General features: G+C 41.7%; 1 protein-coding gene across 4 annotated transcripts; it reads right to left on the reverse strand.

Annotated features, from left to right (window-relative positions):
• Window positions 1–3,802: 3,802 nt before the first annotated feature.
• Window positions 3,803–14,618, reverse strand: rab14 (RAB14, member RAS oncogene family). 4 transcript variants are annotated; one of them, XM_071402351.1, is made up of 8 exons: window positions 14,464–14,618; window positions 13,498–13,556; window positions 12,659–12,712; window positions 12,063–12,240; window positions 7,817–7,883; window positions 7,619–7,706; window positions 7,470–7,500; window positions 3,803–7,361 (listed from the first exon to the last, which is right to left on the reverse strand). In XM_071402351.1, exons 2-8 carry the CDS (start codon window positions 13,547–13,549, stop codon window positions 7,184–7,186), a joined length of 648 nt encoding a protein of 215 aa, XP_071258452.1. In that variant the 5' UTR covers window positions 13,550–13,556; window positions 14,464–14,618; the 3' UTR covers window positions 3,803–7,183. The 4 variants fall into 4 exon arrangements, with proteins under 4 accessions (XP_071258452.1, XP_071258453.1, XP_071258455.1 ...); XM_071402352.1 differs by lacking the exon at window positions 14,464–14,618 and adding an exon at window positions 13,898–14,444; XM_071402354.1 differs by lacking the exon at window positions 12,659–12,712.
• Between the last annotated feature and the right edge of the window lie 2,861 nt (window positions 14,619–17,479).

Raw genomic sequence — 17,479 nt, forward strand, 5'->3', positions numbered from 1 at the left:
TCGTTGCCAATGAAAGGAAGTTAGGCTGGCGAGCAAGCATTTTAGCCAGCACAACAAAAACTAAAAGCGTGTACTGTATGACAGAGACTGTTTAGGCAACATGAAAGAGGAGGATAGCATTGGCATTTCTCTACAAGTAGGGTGAATCAACATGTTTTTTTCTACTTGCACACACACACAAATTAGTACCACGGACAGCCACATCATATTTAGCTTAAGTTGATTGGACTAAATCGTTTTTTGGTATCTTTTAGTTGTCACTGTATTAGACTAAGCATAGGTGATTAGAGGATGTTGAAGTTGAAATGGTGCTTGAATAGTGGAGGCTGTGCCTGTTTTCATTGCGACTTGCTGTAACTGTCTGTGGTTATAAGTCAATAGTTGTTTTCCCGCTCAGCCCAGTCAAAACTGTTCGCTGCTCTGGCACCCCAATGGTGGAACAAACTCCCTCACGACGCCAGGTCAGCGGAGTCAATCACCACCTTCCGGAGACACCTGAAACCCCACCTCTTTAAGGAATACCTAGGATAGGATAAAGTAATCCTTCTAACCCCCCCCCCCCCCCCTTAAAAGAGTTAGATGCACTATGGTAAAGTGGTTGTTCCACTGGATATCATAAGGTGAATGCACCAATTTGTAAGTCGCTCTGAATAAGAGCGTCTGCTAAATGACTTAAATGTAAAATGTGGAAGCATTAACTTGCTTGACCATGCTGTAAGTCATGTAAACTGTTTATTACAAGTAATATGTTTTGTTATGAAACTAAGGTATGGTTGCCATGGTGTCTTCTTATTGTCTCGGTTTAGGCCTATGAACTAACATGCACAGCTATTGCCTACAATATATTTTATTTTGATTGTTCAGGTTCACCATCAGCAATAGTTTTGGTAGTTTTTCCTTTAAACAAATCAGTGTATATGGTCATTTTTAGATATACTGGGTAATGTGGATCATTTCATAACGAGCAATCACTTTTGTGAGACACACTGCATGGAAAATATCGTTCCATAAAAATTTCCAAATGGTCGAAACCATTCGATTTTGAGATGGGGTGAAATCCAAAGTTGTGCTATATATATGGGCTATGTCATAGCTAATTTGTAAATGACAAATATTGATACATTACTAGCTCAAACACTTAATCTGCAAATATGACAAATTCATTTGTAGGTGATGGGGATTTCAGAACAAAAGTGGGGAGACAGAAAAACAGGCTACATTGCCATGGGAGAAACATTGCCATAAGCCATGGGAGATTGAGCGAAAATTAAGATTACTTTTGAGTAGTAAGACATGTATAAAAGCAACAGATACCATTAGTAAGAAGGGGGTAGAAGCGTCTTATATGGTGAGCTACCGAGTGGCTAGGACAGGCAAGCCCCATACTGTTGTGGACTTAATTCTTCCTACTGCCGCGGATATGGCTGGGACAATGCTGGGGGAAAAGGCCAAAAAAACTATACAGACAATGCCTTCATCAAACAACACTGTTTCACGACGCATCAGTGACATGGCAGGAGATGTTTTGAAACAATTACTGCTTTGCATACAAGCCAGTGAATTCTATGCGTTACAGCTGGATGAGTCAACAGACCTGGCGGGCCAGACATATTTCCGTTACGTTTTTGAGGGGTCAATTAAGGACGACATCCTCTTCTGCAAACCACTGGAAGCCAGGAAAACAGGATAGGATATTTTTTAAGTATTGGACAGCTTTGTGACATCAAATGGACTTTGGTGGTCAAGATGTGTTGGTGTCTGTACTGATGGCGCAAAACCCATGACAGGGAGACATAGTGGAGTGGTAACGCGCGTGCAAGCAATTGCCCCCGACGCCATTTGGGTACAATGCAGCATACACCGAGATGCTCTTGCTGCCAAGGGAATGCTTGACAGCTTGAAAGTCATTTTGGACACTACAGTAAAAATGGTTAACTTTGTTAAAGCAAGGACCCTGAATGTATTTTCTGCACTATGCAATGATATTGGCAGCGACAATGTAACACTTTTACAACATACAGAAGTGCGCTGGTTATCAAGAGGCAAAGTATTGACAATTTTTTTTTTAATTGAGAGACAAGTTAAACATTTTCTTTACTGACCATACATTTCAATTGTCTGACCGCTTGTATGATGACGAGTTTCTAACACGACTGGCCTATCTGGGTGATGTTTTTTCTCGCCTGAGTGATCTGAATCTAGGATTACAGGGACATTCCGCAACTATATTCAATGTGCAGGACAAAATTGAGGCTTTGATTAAGAAGTTGGAGCTCTTCTCTTTCTGCATTAACAAGGACAACACACAGGTCTTTCCATCGTTGTATGATTTTTTGTGTGCAAATGAACTCAAGCTTACGGACATTGTCAAATGTGATATAGCGAAGCACCTGAGTGAGTTGGGTGCGCAATCACTTTCCCGAAACGGATGACACAAACAACTGGATTCGTTATCCCTTTCATGCCTCCAGTCCACTTACCGATATCTGAACAAGAGCCTCAATTAAATTTAATCAGAAGTCACTGCCAGATTTCTTGATTGGGCATTGCTCCAGAGTATGCTGACTTGGCAAATCGCGCTGTTAAGACACTGATGCCCTTTGCAACCATGTACCTATGTGATAGTCGATTCTCGGCCCTCACTAGCATGAAAACTAAATACAACCCAACATTGCAGAGTTATGTGCATCCTTTCAAGCACACCCTTCTCATTAACCTGTGGGGAGTTATTCACAATTTTTGATAAACAAATAAGATTTAATATGTAAGATGGTTGAATAAATGATTTATTATTTGTGCCCTGGTCCTATAAGAGCTCTTTGTCACTTCCCACGAGCTGGGTTGTGACAAAAACTCAACCTCATTCTTATGTTTAATAAATGTATTGTATAGTGTGTGTGGCAGGCTTACAATGATGGCAAAAAAGACATTTGAGAGTGCGCTGACCCTGATGCTCGAGGGGGTATGCAACTGGAGGTTGAATGTTTGAAGGGGTACAGGACTATAAAAAGTTTGGGAACCACTGATAAAAGGAAATCAGTCAATTGAAATGAATTCATTAGGCCCTAATCTATGGATTTTACATGACTGGGCAGGGGCTCAGGGAGGGCATAGACCCACCCACTGGGGAGCCAGGCCCAGCCAATCAGAATGAGTTTTCCCCCACAAAAGGGCTTTATTACAGACAGAAATACTCCTGTTTCATCAGCTGGCTGGTCTTAGTGTAACGGATGTGAAATGGCTAGCTAGTTAGCGGGTACGCGCTACTAGCGTTTCAATCAGTTACGTCACTTGCTCTGAAACCTAGAAGTAGTGTTGCACCTTGCTCTGCAAGGGCCGCGGCTTTTGTGGAGCGATGGGTAACTGTTGTTGATGTGTGCAGAGGGTCCCTGGTTCGCGCCCGTGTCGGGGCGAGGGGACGTACTAAAGTTATACTGTTACATTAGGAGAAGAAGCCGGATGTGGAGGTCCTGAGGTTGTTCTGCCAAATTCTCTAAAATTACATTGGAGGCGGTTTATAGTGGAGAAAATAACATTAAATTCTCTGACAACAGCTCTGGTGGACATTCCTGCAGTCAGCATGTCAATTGCACACTCCCTCAAAACATGAGACATCTGTGGCATTGTAGAGTGCCCTTTTATTGTCCTCAGCACAAGGTGCACGTGTAATGCTGTTTTATCAGCTTCTTAATATGCCACACCTGTCTGGTGGCTGTGTTGTCATTGCAAAGCAGAAAAGCTCACTAACGGGGATGTAAACAAATTTGTGCACACAATTTGAGAGAAATAAGCTTATTTGGCGTATGGAATATTACTGGGATCTTTTATTTCAGCACATGAAACACGGGACCAACATTTCACTTGTTGCATTTATTTTTTTGTTCAGTATAGATACGTACCGAATCATCTTTAAAGAGAAAGATGCACATCCCTAGTTGCCACACACAAGATTGCCCTTAATCCAGAGCTGTTCTCAAAACAAAATCTAATTACAGAAAGCGCCAAACTGAGATCAAGAGTTGTTTATCCATAAATATTTTACCATGGTTAAGAAGTGGTCCTTCGAAGCCAGTATTATTACACAAACACTTTTTATAATCTGGTCTTGTCAAGAGCATCTGTGCTTAGATTCACAAGAGTATAAAGAATGTACAATAATGGTTATCTAAATAAAGTAATTCAATAATGAAAGTACATTATGCGATCTCAATTGTACATTTGCTCAAGCCAAAAATGTTACATTAATCAAAGAAAATCATTACAAACAGAAATGGCTAGCCATCAGTGAACCAATTCCAACACGTAAGATTTTTGACCAGGGACCATATGTATCAAGCCTATCAGAGTAAGAGTGCTGATCCAGGAATAGTTTTGCCTTTTAGATCATAATGAATAAGACTACATGGACAGGGTGGACCTGATCCTAGATTCTCTCCCACTCAGCTGCTTTGTGAATATGAGACTAGGCCTACGTGATGGAGCTACATGTAATGAGACCAATTTAAATCCTTCTCAACACTTCCAAGGAGACCGTTTGGGGAAAAGCACCACAACTAATATTAGCCAGTCTCTTCATGCCACCAAAGAACTTGAGTGAAAGGCAGACTGGACCAATCTTTTTACAGTGCATCGAGCTTTGAGAAATTGCATTACAGTTGTATCTTCTAAGCCCATTTTCAAGATAACACTACTGCTGCGTTGCGATACTGGGCCCTGAAATACAGCACAAGCAAATACCGATTGAACATAACACACTAACACCTCTGCAGAAGAAAAAAAAAAACATTCAGAATCATAGCTCGACATCTCTCTGACTAAGAAATCACATACATCAGTGATGTCAAGGTAAATATGGAATGACTTCAACGAAAGATTAGTGAGAAACATAAGCTCTCTACAGAATGCACCGCGTGCGCTCATCCCAATGTGGAGATCATTGTTGTGAAATGGTGAGGAATGAGCTTTCCTGTCCTCTGGGGTGTATTCATTAGTGCAAAACGATTTGCATTAGAAAACATTTTGCAACAAAAACAAGGGTTTGTTATTGGACAAATTCAGGTAGGTCCTTACCTGTTTGCTTTCATTTGGTTCATAGTGTATACACCAGAGGAATCTGGTGGGAGGAGCTATAGAAGGAAGAGTTCATTGTAAAGTCTGGAATGGAATCGTAACATCAATCACCTTATCAACTTGTTTGACTCCGTTCCATTTCTACCATTAAAATGAGCCCGTCCTGCTATAGGGCCTCCCACCAGCCTCTGGAATACACCCCTGCTAAGACATGAAGAAAAGGGACAGGAACTGCTTAAGGTGAGTAGCTAAGATAAACTGCTCTCATTGCGTGGCTCAGATAGCCCTGCTGGATGCTCCATTACAAGGGAATGAATCTGGTGTTATTAGAATCGGAACCAGACAAAAAAATACAAAATATTTTTGTGCCTTTGAACGGGGTATGGTAGTAGGTGTCAAGAACTGCAACACTGCTGGGTTTTTCATGCTCAACAGTTTCCCTTGTGTATCAAGAATGGTCCACCAACCAAAGGACATCCAGCCAACTTGACAAAACTGTGGGAAGCATTGAGTCAACATGGGCTAGCATCCTTGTGGAAAGCTTTCGACACATTGTAGAGTCCATGGCCCAACAAATTGAGGCTGTTCTGAGAGCAAAAGGGGGTGTAACTCAATATTAATGTGTCCCTAATGTTTTGTACAATATGTGCATATGATCTGGAGAGGCAGTAAAATATCAAAATAGTTATAAATCTAATATAGTAGCCTATTGAATTTACAGGAAGGCGTTCTACATTAGTTTGCATAACAAGTTAACACTAAATTAGGCAAAAACAATCACAGTGAATGATATGGGGGGTGTGATCAGGGGTCGCATCCCAAATGCCGCAATATTACCTATGCAGTGCACGACTTCTGACCAGAGCCCTATGGGTACAATTTGGGATGCAAGCAGTGAGATGAAGTCCCTGAGATTACATCAATCAAAGGGAGAGAGGTGCATTGCTGAACCACCTCACAACCTCAATTCACCAGCTAAGTCCTACTAAAGTGCCCCAGGGGACATAGGAGAGAGATATCCCTCTAATACAAAGCCACGGGCTGAGCAGGATGACCAATTTCCACAGCCACCATAGATCCACATACAATACTCCCATTTGAGTCACAGCTGGAGTGGGCATCTGAGATGTCTCACTGATCAGAATCTCTACTGATGGGGTGTATTCATTGGGCAATTTCAGGTTAGTCCCTCCCTGTTTGCTTCCGTAAGGTTTCTAGTAAAAAAAAAAAACTGCTGGAGCTCCATCTCCACCGAAACGGCCTCCAGACCACATCACAAAAAGTGCAAAGATTTCTCTTGGACTCCACGCCCAGTGTTCTGTCTAACTTTCCAATAGTACATGCTACAGGTCAGATCTCTCTCATTGAGGCACCCAAGAAATTTGACAATTTGGTCTTTCACACGCTCATATTCTACATTATACTATACCCATCATTTCCCACTAATGTTCATTAAAATAAATGGGTAAAAAAATAACAAATATTTTATAATAATTATATCGAACAAAAAGTCAATCCAACGTATTCCAAGACCGATAAAATCTCCGGAAACGTTTAAAAAGAATTAACAATTTGGTGAATGGTTATACACGTTGAGTGAATCATGCATCCATTATCTTTGGTATCTGTGCCTGTTTGCTAAGTATTTTGCAGCCACTCTTAATAATTTAATTTGAATTAAAACAGTACTACATTCAAAACACCACAAGAGTGATGAATCATTCCATTTATAGTTATGCACATCATGGTTTCTTCTGTGGATAGAAAAAGGCTTTTTCTTCAGTAGAGCAGCCAGCCAGCCACAAAGGCCTGTTGCTGTGTTCTAATCACAATGTGTGACCCATGAGGCTTGCTCATCTCATCATAGGTGCTGGGTGCACTGGGTTATGTAGGCTATGGGGACATACAGTATAGCTGTGTGAGATAGATACGGGGAGACAGAGAAAGAGATGGATGTAGATGGCTGGGAGTGGTATAAAGCCCATCCCTGGCTCAGAGCCTACTGGGGCCCAGACTGTCAGTGCCTTGGTGGAGGCATGTGAGCTCCTGGGTGGTGGAGGGAGGCTGTGGCACAGGGGGCAAAGGTCAGCTGGAGGGTCAGCGGGTGTGGTCATTAGCAGCTGCAGCCTTCCTTCTGGGGCTGCAGTTCACTGGTCAGCCGGCCACCCTGCGGGGCGGAGGGCTTGTGCTGGACACCAGACTCGGCGGCGTTCAGGTCCAGGCTTCCGTCCTGAATGTTCTGGTAGATCTTCTTGGCTGCCTCCAGAAACGCGTCCTCCACATTCTCACCCCTGGGTTACAGGAAAACAACCGACTCAGGCACAATGGACTGACTAGTCTCCTAGTAACTTCAATGCACTCTTTGATGCAAGTGAAAACATTTGGGTGTGTTAACTTACGTCTTTGCACTAGCCTCTAGGAACAATAGACCTACAAAAACAGACTGAATTAGGTCCATAAGAAAAGTTGTTTGCAAATAGAAAGTGATTGTTCAAACTTTGATTCCCATGATCTACAGTACACGGAGATCTGCTGTGATAAACCTTACCGTTCTCCTCAGCAAACTGCTTAGCCTCCTCATAGGTTACATCTCGCTGGGCCTCCAAGTCTGCCTTGTTACCAATAAGAATTATCACCTGGGGGGATAGCACACAGGCCAGGGTTGTCATGGCAGCATGGAAATATACAACTGTCTTGTAAAGACACAGTTTGATCAGGAGTTCAGATTTCCAGCTGGCTGACTCACAGTATTAGGGTTGGTGAGGTTTCTAGCATCAGTCAGCCAGCTGCTAAGGTGGTTGTATGTGCTTCTCCTACAGGAAAGGACAAGAGAACATTTTGAACCATAACAATAATAGAATTTCAGTTCAAATGTACAAAGACATAATACCAGATAAGTCATTGTGAATACAAGATAATGGAAATTGGACAAAAGGTTAAATGGGGTTACTGAATCCATGCTAATTCCCAACACTCGAATGCTGGGCACCTTATGGGCTGGTTTGCCGAAACACAGATTTTGCATAGGCCTGGATTTAAAAAGCACTTTAAATTGACATTCTCCATTAAACATGCTTTTTAGTCCAGGACTAGGCTTAATCTGTGAGGCTAGATAAATAATCAATGTAATAGTCGCCAGGGCCCGCGTTATGGGCTATGGGCGCTAAGGGGCCTGGTCCGCTCTACCGTATCCCCTTGCCCTCCAAATCAAATATTGATAATTAATTTGAAAGGCGTGAGCCGACAGAAAGACGCATCAATCTCATAAGTTACCCGAACCAGCATCCCTCTGTCTCAGTGTGTGTGGCCAATGTATGTGATGCTGTTTGGACAAAAAGACTATAGCATGTCATACTATTTTTGTCCAGACAGCACCAGATACACAAGTATGTAGACACCCCTTCAAATTAGTGGATTTGGCTATTTCACCCACCTCCGTTGCTAACAGGTGTATAAAATCGAGCACACAGCCATGCAATCTCCATAGACAAACATTGGCAGTAGAATGGCCTTACTGAAGAGCTCAGTGACTTTCAACGTGGGACAGTCATAGGATGCCACCTTTCCAACTAGTCAGTTCTTCAAATTACTGCCCTGCTAGAGCTGCCCCGGTTAACTGTAAGTGCTCTTATTGTGAAGTGGAAACGTCTAGGAGCATCAACGGCTAAGCCGTGTGGTAGGCCACACAAGCTCACAGAACGGGACTGAAGCACGTAAAAATCGTCTGTCTTCGGTTGCAACACCCACTACCGAGTTCCAAACTGCCTTTGGAAGCAATGTCAGCACAAGAACTGTTTGTCGGGAGCTTCATGAAATGGGTTTCCATAGCCGAGCAGCCGCACACAAGCCTAAGATCACCATGCGCAATGCCAAGCGTCGCCTGGAGTGGTGTAAAGCTCACCGCCATTGGACTCTGGAGCAGTGGAAACTAGAGGTCGACCGATTAATCGGAATGGCCGATTAATTGGGGCCGATTTCAAGTTTTCATAACAATTGGAAATCGGTATTTTTGGACACCGATTTGGCTGATATTAAAAAAATAAAAATATTATACACCTTTATTAAACTAGGCAAGTCAGTTAAGAACACATTCTTATTTTCAATGACGGACTAGGAATGGTCGGTTAACTGCCTTGTTCAGGGGCAGAACGACAGATTTTTACCTTTTCTGCTCAGGGATTCAATCTTGCAACCTTATAGTTAACTAGTACAACGCTCTAACCACCTGCTTTACATTGCACTCCACGAGGAGCCTGCCTGTTCTGCGAATGCAGTAAGAAGCCAAGGTAAGTTGCTAGCTAGCATTAAAAGTATCTTATAAAAAACAATCAATCATAATCACTAGTTAACTACACATGGTTGATGATATTACTAGTTTATCTAGCGTGTCCTGCGTTGCATATAATCGATGCGGTGCGCATTCGCGAAAAAGGACTGTCGTTGCTCCAACGTGTACCTAACCATAAACATCAATGCCTTTCTTAAAATCAATACACAAGTATACATTTTTAAACCTGCATATTTAGTTAACTTCTTTGGGGTAGGGGGCAGTATTTTCACGTCCGGATGAAAAGCATCCCTAGAGTAAACGGCCTGCTATAAAGCCATAAAAGCTAGAATATGCATATTATTATTATGCATGCATTTTTATCTAACGGGTGGCATCCATAATTCTAAATATTCCTGTTACATTGCACAACCTTCAATGTTATGTCATAATTACGTAAAATTCTGGCAAATTAGTTCGCAACGAGCCAGGAGGCCCAAACTGTTGCATGACTCTGCGTGCAATGAACGCAAGAGAAGTGACACAATTTCACCTGGTTAATATTGCCTGCTAACCTGGATTTCTTTTAGCTAAATATGCAGGTTTAAAAATATATACTTCTGTGTATTGATTTTAAGAAAGGCATTGATGTTTATGGTTAGGTACAGTCGTGCAACGATTGTGCTTTTTTCGCAAATGAGCTTTTGTTAAATCATCCCCCGTTTGGCGAAGTTGGCTGTCTTTGTTAGGAAGAAATAGTCTTCACACAGTTCGCAACGAGCCAGGCGGCCCAAACTGCTGCATATACCCTGACTCTGTTGCAAGAGAAGGGACACCATTTCCCTAGTTAAAAGAAATTAATGTTAGCAGGCAATATTAACCTCTCTAGGGTACGTGAGACAGTAGCGTCCCACCTCTTCAACAGCCAGTGAAACTGCAGGGCACCAAATTCAAAAACAGAAATCTCATAATTAAAATTCCTCAAACATGCATGTATTTTACACCATTTTAAAGATACACTTGTTGTAAATCCAGCCACAGTGTCCGATTTCAAAAAGGCGTTACGACGAAAGCACACCATCTGATTATGTTAGGTCAGTACCTAGTCACAGAAAAACACAGCCGTTTACATTGGCGCGTTACGTTCAGTAATGTTTTGCTACCAAAACATCCGGTGATTTTGCCGAGAGCCACATCAATTTACAGAAATACTCATAATAAACATTGCTAAAAGATACAACTGTTATGCATGGAACTTTAGATAAACTTCTCTTTAATGCAACCGCTGTGTCAGATTTCAAAAAAGCTTTACCGAAAAACAAACCATTCAATAATCTGAGTCGGCGCTCAGAGACCAAAACAAGCCATAAAGATACCCGCCATGTTGTGGAGTCAACAGAAGTCAGAAATAGCATGATAAATATTCACTTACCTTTGATGCTCTTCATCAGAATGCACTCCCAGGAATCCCAGTTCCACAATAAATGTTTGTTTTGTTCGATAAAGTCCATAATTTATGTCCAAATACCTCCTTTTTGTTCGCGCGTTTAGTACACAAATCGAAATTCACGATGCGCAGGCCAGACGAAAAGTCAGAAAATTCCATTACAGTTCGTAGAAACATGTCAAACGATGTATAGAATCAATCTTTAGGATGTTTTTAACATAAATCTTCAATAATGTTTCAACCGGACAATTCCTTTGTCTTTAGAAAGGAAAAGGAACGCAGCTACCTGTCACGGGGGCGCGCCTGAGTGAGCTCATGGCACTCTGCCAGACATCTGGTTGAAACAGCTCTCATTCTCTCCCCGTTCACAGTAGAAGCATCAAACAAGGTTCTAAAGACTGTTGACGTCTAGTGGAAGCCTTAGGAAGTACAATATGACCCCATAGACACTGTATATTGGATAGGCAAAGACTTAACCTACAAACCTCAGATTTCCCACTTCCTGGTTGATTTTTTTATCAGCTTTTTGCCTGCCATATGAGTTCTGTTATACTCAGACATCATTCAAACAGTTTTAGAAACTTCAGAGCTTTTTTTATCCAAATCTACTAATAATATGCATATCTTAGCTTCTGGGCCTGAGTAGCAGGCAGTTTACTCTGGGCACCTTATTCATCCAAGCTACTCAATACTGCCCCCAGCCATAAGAAGTTAAGATCGGTGTGGAAGAACTTGACTGGCCTGCACAGAGGCCTGACCTGAACTCCATCAAACACCTTCGGCAGGAATTGGAAGGACGACTGCAAGCCAAGCCTAATCGCCCAACCTCACTAATGCTCGTGGCTGAATGGAGGCTGTTATAGCAGCAAAGGGAGGGAACCAATTCCATATTAATGCCCATGATTTTGTCATGAGATGTTCGACAAGCAGGTGTCCACATCCTTTGGTAATGTAGTGTATATCCAACAGTAACAAACTAATGAAAATGGTTTTGTGTTATTTGAAAAAAAATTGAATCTTATTCTAATGTTACCTAAGACCTTCATAAACACAACCAAATTATTATATTTGCGATAGCATATATGAAATGTATTAATAACACTGTTAGAATGTTGCAGTCAAGCTCATTCGCTTGAAGGGGGGTCCCTCGAAGCAAAGCAGTTCCAGCGTAAAACATTATTGTCCCCTTATGGAAATCAAATGCCCGTCCAACTGCTTAGTTCTGGTGCTGGCCCTGATAGTCACTTCAAGTAAAGCCCAGCTGAGATCCTGGCCTACCTGGTGATGTCATAGACCATGAGTGCCCCTGCTGCTCCCCTGTAGTAGCTGCGTGTGACGGCCCTGAAGCGCTCCTGTCCCGCAGTGTCCCAGATCTGCAGTTTGATCTTCTGGCCGCTCACCTCGATTATCCTTGTGCCAAACTCGACTCCAATAGTGTGGGGGCAGTCTGCCATGACTGTTGGGAAAACAGATAGGCCCTATTAGCTTACTAAAAGTATCTATTGAAGAGAGTATCTTGAGTGCAGTGCACATTTCTTGGTTTGTTAACAGAGGTGTATTCACTGCGAACCAAACTAAAGTAAACAGGAGGGTCTAATCCCAACTTGTCCAATAAATCCTATTCTGCATGGTGACTATGTTGACTTGTGTTTGTATATTGCTGTAAATGTACTTGGCAAATAAAGGTCATTATAATACTGAAGAAACACTTGATTCTGTTGCAAAATATTTTGCAAGTGTGCACTAATGAATACATCCCCGGATTATGTAACCTTGAATGGAAAGTCAACTTTGTAAACATGCAGTGGTACAGTAACATGATTGTGTACAATCTTCCATAAAGGAGACACCACTGCTTTTTAGACCATACCCACATTTCTTTTCTGTGAACTGGTGAAGCAGGCATGATTTCCCTACACCCATATCCCCTGTAGTGGGAGAAAACAAAGCAATATAGGCAATGCTTACAATTATTCAAAGGCTTATATGAAACATGTAAGAAATTGTATAAGATACTGGTAACTTGTTTTAACCACTTCTCAACATAAGCTATAACTTGGCACAACATCCACCCATCCCCCACTATACCCCCACATTTTGTACCTTGTTAAGTAACCACAGACCCACATACTCAACCCTCCCCCATGAATAGGACTCTGTTAAAAAGATGCATATGCATTCTGCTCAAGGATGAGACTATAAGACAATGAACTGTGGGAAGGGCCAATGGAAACGTCGACATCAGGCCGAACAGGATTACCCACGTCCCAGATCGACCAATCGGAAGGCCAGACGACAAGATCAACCTACTTTGCTAGTTGCCTATATAATCTGTATGTACTGTTTAGAGCGGCCTCTTCTCCGACGATTTCATAAGAATCTGACAGAAAGGGGCCGTGCACGTTTTTGCCTGATATCTTTACACTTGAATAAAACGGCCTTATTATAAAATTATCCACCTCGTCCTATGTCTCCACTTGTTCTCCTGTCTCAAGTAAACGTTTTATCAACAAACAGTGATGTTGAAGATGTATGGGAAGAGTGTTGTAGTTAGGCTCATTTATAAAATAGTTCAGGATAAGTATGTACACTTAAGCAGTATTCTCAATGAAGGCACTTTTACATAAGACCAAAACAACTGCGATGAGACATCAACTAACATTCAGATTCGTTTCAGTGAGCTATGTAAAATATTGGAATCTTGGCCACTTACCAATAATAATGTATTTGAAGATGTAGGAGTAGTTGTATGGAGCAGTAGTCATTTCGGCTCTTGAATAAAGAAAGGAACGTCAATTTGAATTAAACGCTCTAGCTAGCAATAACACCAACCAGAATGTAAACTGTAAACAACCATGCCACAGCCTGAGGCCCACTACAACAGTCAAACTCGAATTGAAAACCATAAGCTAGCTATAACGTTAGCTAGGTAGCTAGCTAGCAAACTGATACATTTTGTCGTCATCTAGCCTATGCCATAATAAACATATTGCGAACTTCAAATTCACTTTGGCTATCTACTCCGATTTCAGAGCACACAGTCTCGTCAGTGTGCCAGAGCACAGAAAACCTGATGAATTTACGAACGCTCAACACCCGAATATGGCCCGTACCAGTAAACGTCGGCAAAAAAAACGTAATTCACGTGTTCCCAGCAGCACAGCAACAGCCACCAACTGCTAGGGTGAGTAAAATGGTCAGAGTGAGGTGTTCTCTCAGTTAGTTTGGGTGCTTGACTGCGGTTGTGAGGTTAGAACACTCGGACCCTATTCCTCAGCCAGAGCGTCCAGTGTGCGCTCTGAACGCTCATTTAGGAACGGACGATCTAACAACGCTCTGAATTTACAAACGCCCAGAGCTCACTCTGGCACTCAAAAGTCAATTTACGAACACACCCTAAGTTAGGCCTATTCGATTTTGAAAATGTGGTGCTAGCTAGATCAGAGGAAAAGGGCGAAACAGTAATGTAATGGGGAAAACCTAGCGTGCTACATTGGCAACTGTAACGTTGGCCAAAGGGAACTCCCATTCAGTTGCTAGCTAGTTAGCTATCTGACTCTTGCGCAAGTTAGCATTAGCTAGCTAACGTTATGCATTTAGCTAATTTAAAGTAATGTTGAGCGGTACCAAACTTGAATTCCCCAATTTCAGATAAACATGATACATGTCTTTGTTTTACCTTGTATTTGAATACTTATCTAGCTGTCTAACCCGTCGATCTGATAAATTGGTCCTTTTAAGAGGCTTTCACAATTCTTCATCAATAACAGCTAGCGCAACCAAGTTCAGCTGTATACCGCAACCTACTGGACAGGAGTACACTCAGCTAACGCTGCACTGATATGGAAGTGATCATTTTTTCCCATGGGGTTTTTCCAATGATGTGTAAATGATGTGATGATGTGTATAAATGACACTGTTGGGGAAGCTACTCTGAAAAGACAGTTTACCAAGCTACCAGTTACTTCACTCTGAAAGAAGTTAAGCTAGGCTAGTGGCCAATCCTCAAAAATTGCTTTAGTTTTTGAGATACCCCTACCAAATGTAGAACAAAACACAACCATGTTTAAAAAAAATCTGTCTCCCATTTATGAAATGGATTGTTGTGAAAAATATTTTACTGCAAAAGGGGTTACATTTATAGATATTGGGACACACCCTAACCTTAAAACATGCAGAATAATGCCTGGCTGGAGGGGGGCACATATCAAATCAAAATGTATTTGACACATGTGCCGAATACAACAGGTGTAGATCGTACAGTGAAATGCTTACTTACAAGCCCATAACCAACAATGCTTTAAGTAAAAAATAAAATTAAAAAAGTGTTAAAACATTGATTTCTTATAAGGATTTCTTATAAGCTTCCGGGTTGGAGTCCCGCTCCTTGAAAGCAGCAGCTCTACTCTTTAGCTCAGTGCGGATGTTGCCTGTAGTCCATGGCTTCTGGTTGGGGTATGTACATACAGTCACTGTGGGGATGATGTCATCGAGGTACTTATTGATGAAGCCAGTGACTGATGTGAGAACACTAAGGTAACCTGCCTAAATGACTACCGAACCATAGCACTCACGTCTGTAGCCATGAAGTGCTTTGGAAGGCTGGTCATGGCTCACATCAACACCATTATCCAAGAATTCCTAGACCCACTCCAATTTGCATACCGCCCCAACAGATCCATAGATGATGCAATCTCTATTGCACTCAACACTGCCCTTTCCCACCTGGACAAAAGGAACACCTATGTGAGAATGCTATTCATTGACTACAGCTCAGCGTTTAACACCATTGTGCCCTCAAAGCTCATCACTAAACACCTCCCTCTGCAACTGGATCCTGGAATTCCTGACAGGACGCCCCCAGGTGGTAAGGGTAGGTAACAACATATCTGCCACGCTGATCCTCAACATGGGGGCCCCTCAGGGGTGCGTGCTCAGTCCCCTCCTGTACTCCCTGTTCACTCATGACTGCATGGCCAAGCACGACTCCCAACACCATCATGACTTTTGAATATTGACTGCAAGGTAGACAATATTGGAACATACATGAATTTGTCTTGAACTGCAATCTGGTCATATGTTCCAGTCTTTTCGTTTCATCTTGTGTCAAATCTTGAGCCAATGACATGTTCAACTGGTTCTACAGTTTCCCACTTCTCTGTGAAAGAATGTGGACCTCTTGCATTCAGAATTTAGCACAGTGAAAGGATTCTCTAACCCTTCAAAACATGCCTCAACTTTCTTGGACATTTCAGTTTGTCCTTCATCACACAGAACATTCTTAATGACAGTTTCTTTAGCTCGCTGTTGGATATCATGAACTCTCTTCCATGGAATTCACAACAGAATTAACTGTACTTTGACCTACATCTGCTGCCTTTAGATCAGCAATTACAGACGCACAACTATTTACAATGTCTGGGGAAGACATCGCTGACTCACTCTACATTTTCAGTCAACACTTCTCCAACATCATTACCCTTACAAGTGTTAAAGGTGCTTTGAGGGTTTGAAAAAAATCGACATCACCGACTGAACCAAATTAACTGCTAATGTGGCAATTATTTAACTTGAAGGAGCTGGAGCAGTTTTGCCTTGAAGAATGGGCAAAAATCCCACTGGCTAGATGTGCCAAGCTTATGGAGAAATACCCCAAGAGACTGGCAGCTGTAATTGCTGCAAGAGGTGGCTCTACAAGGTATTAACTTTGGGGGGGGTGAATAGTTATGCACGCTCAAGTTTTCAGGTTTTTGTCATATTTCTTGTTTGTTTCACAATAAAAATATTTTGCATCTTCAAAGTGGTAGGCATGTTGTGTCAATCCAATGATACAAACCCCCCAAAAATATATTTTATTAATTCCAGGTTGTAAGGCAACAAAATAGGAAAAATGCCAAGGGGGGTGAATACTTTCACAAGCCACTATAACTTTGTTTTCCCAAGGAATGGCAGCGATGGAAGAAGTTGCTACCACCAGTATTTCAGGAAGACCTTGGTGAGTGGTGAAAAAATCCTTAGAAATTGGTTGGTGTTGTCATGTCTTTGGCATTATTAAAGTGAAGACTGTTATTTTATCAAATCAATTCTCTGTAATTATTATTACATGGTTAAACTAATCATGTAAATGTAATTAACTAGGAAGTTGGGGCACCAAGGAAAGTCTTCAGATTACAAAGTTATAATTTTCCTAATATAACTCTTCAGATATTTTAATATCTGATTAGTTAGTCTTCTAATTAATTAATTATTCTTTACCTCACGTTAGTCTCATTCCAAACGTCGTAAATTGTTGGTTATCTGCACGAACCCAGCCTTTACTATGAATCATCCACACACCAATTGTCTTAATAATGTATTTACTAACTAACTAACTAAATAATCACAGTAATGTATAAACACACAAACAGTAGATATGGTTACAAGGAAATGATAGGGGAGGTTCCCTAGTGGGCTAAGCCGATATGACGGCTTGGTGGACAAAGGGAAGTGGGTGTGGACTGAGAACAGGCGGAAAAGAACAGAGGGCTCACTACACACAGTTGATAATTATATTAATTGAAATGCTAATCCATTGCACATGAACGCTCATTTGTTCGGGAATAATTGCAATCAATATATATTTACACCCAGTGTGTCGTCGTGATCTCTGTTGGAATCGTCAGTCCTTCTAACCTTCTTACTGATTGTAGCTGGTC

This window comes from Salvelinus alpinus, chromosome 5 (assembly GCF_045679555.1).
Source record: "Salvelinus alpinus chromosome 5, SLU_Salpinus.1, whole genome shotgun sequence".
NCBI lineage: Eukaryota > Metazoa > Chordata > Actinopteri > Salmoniformes > Salmonidae > Salvelinus > Salvelinus alpinus.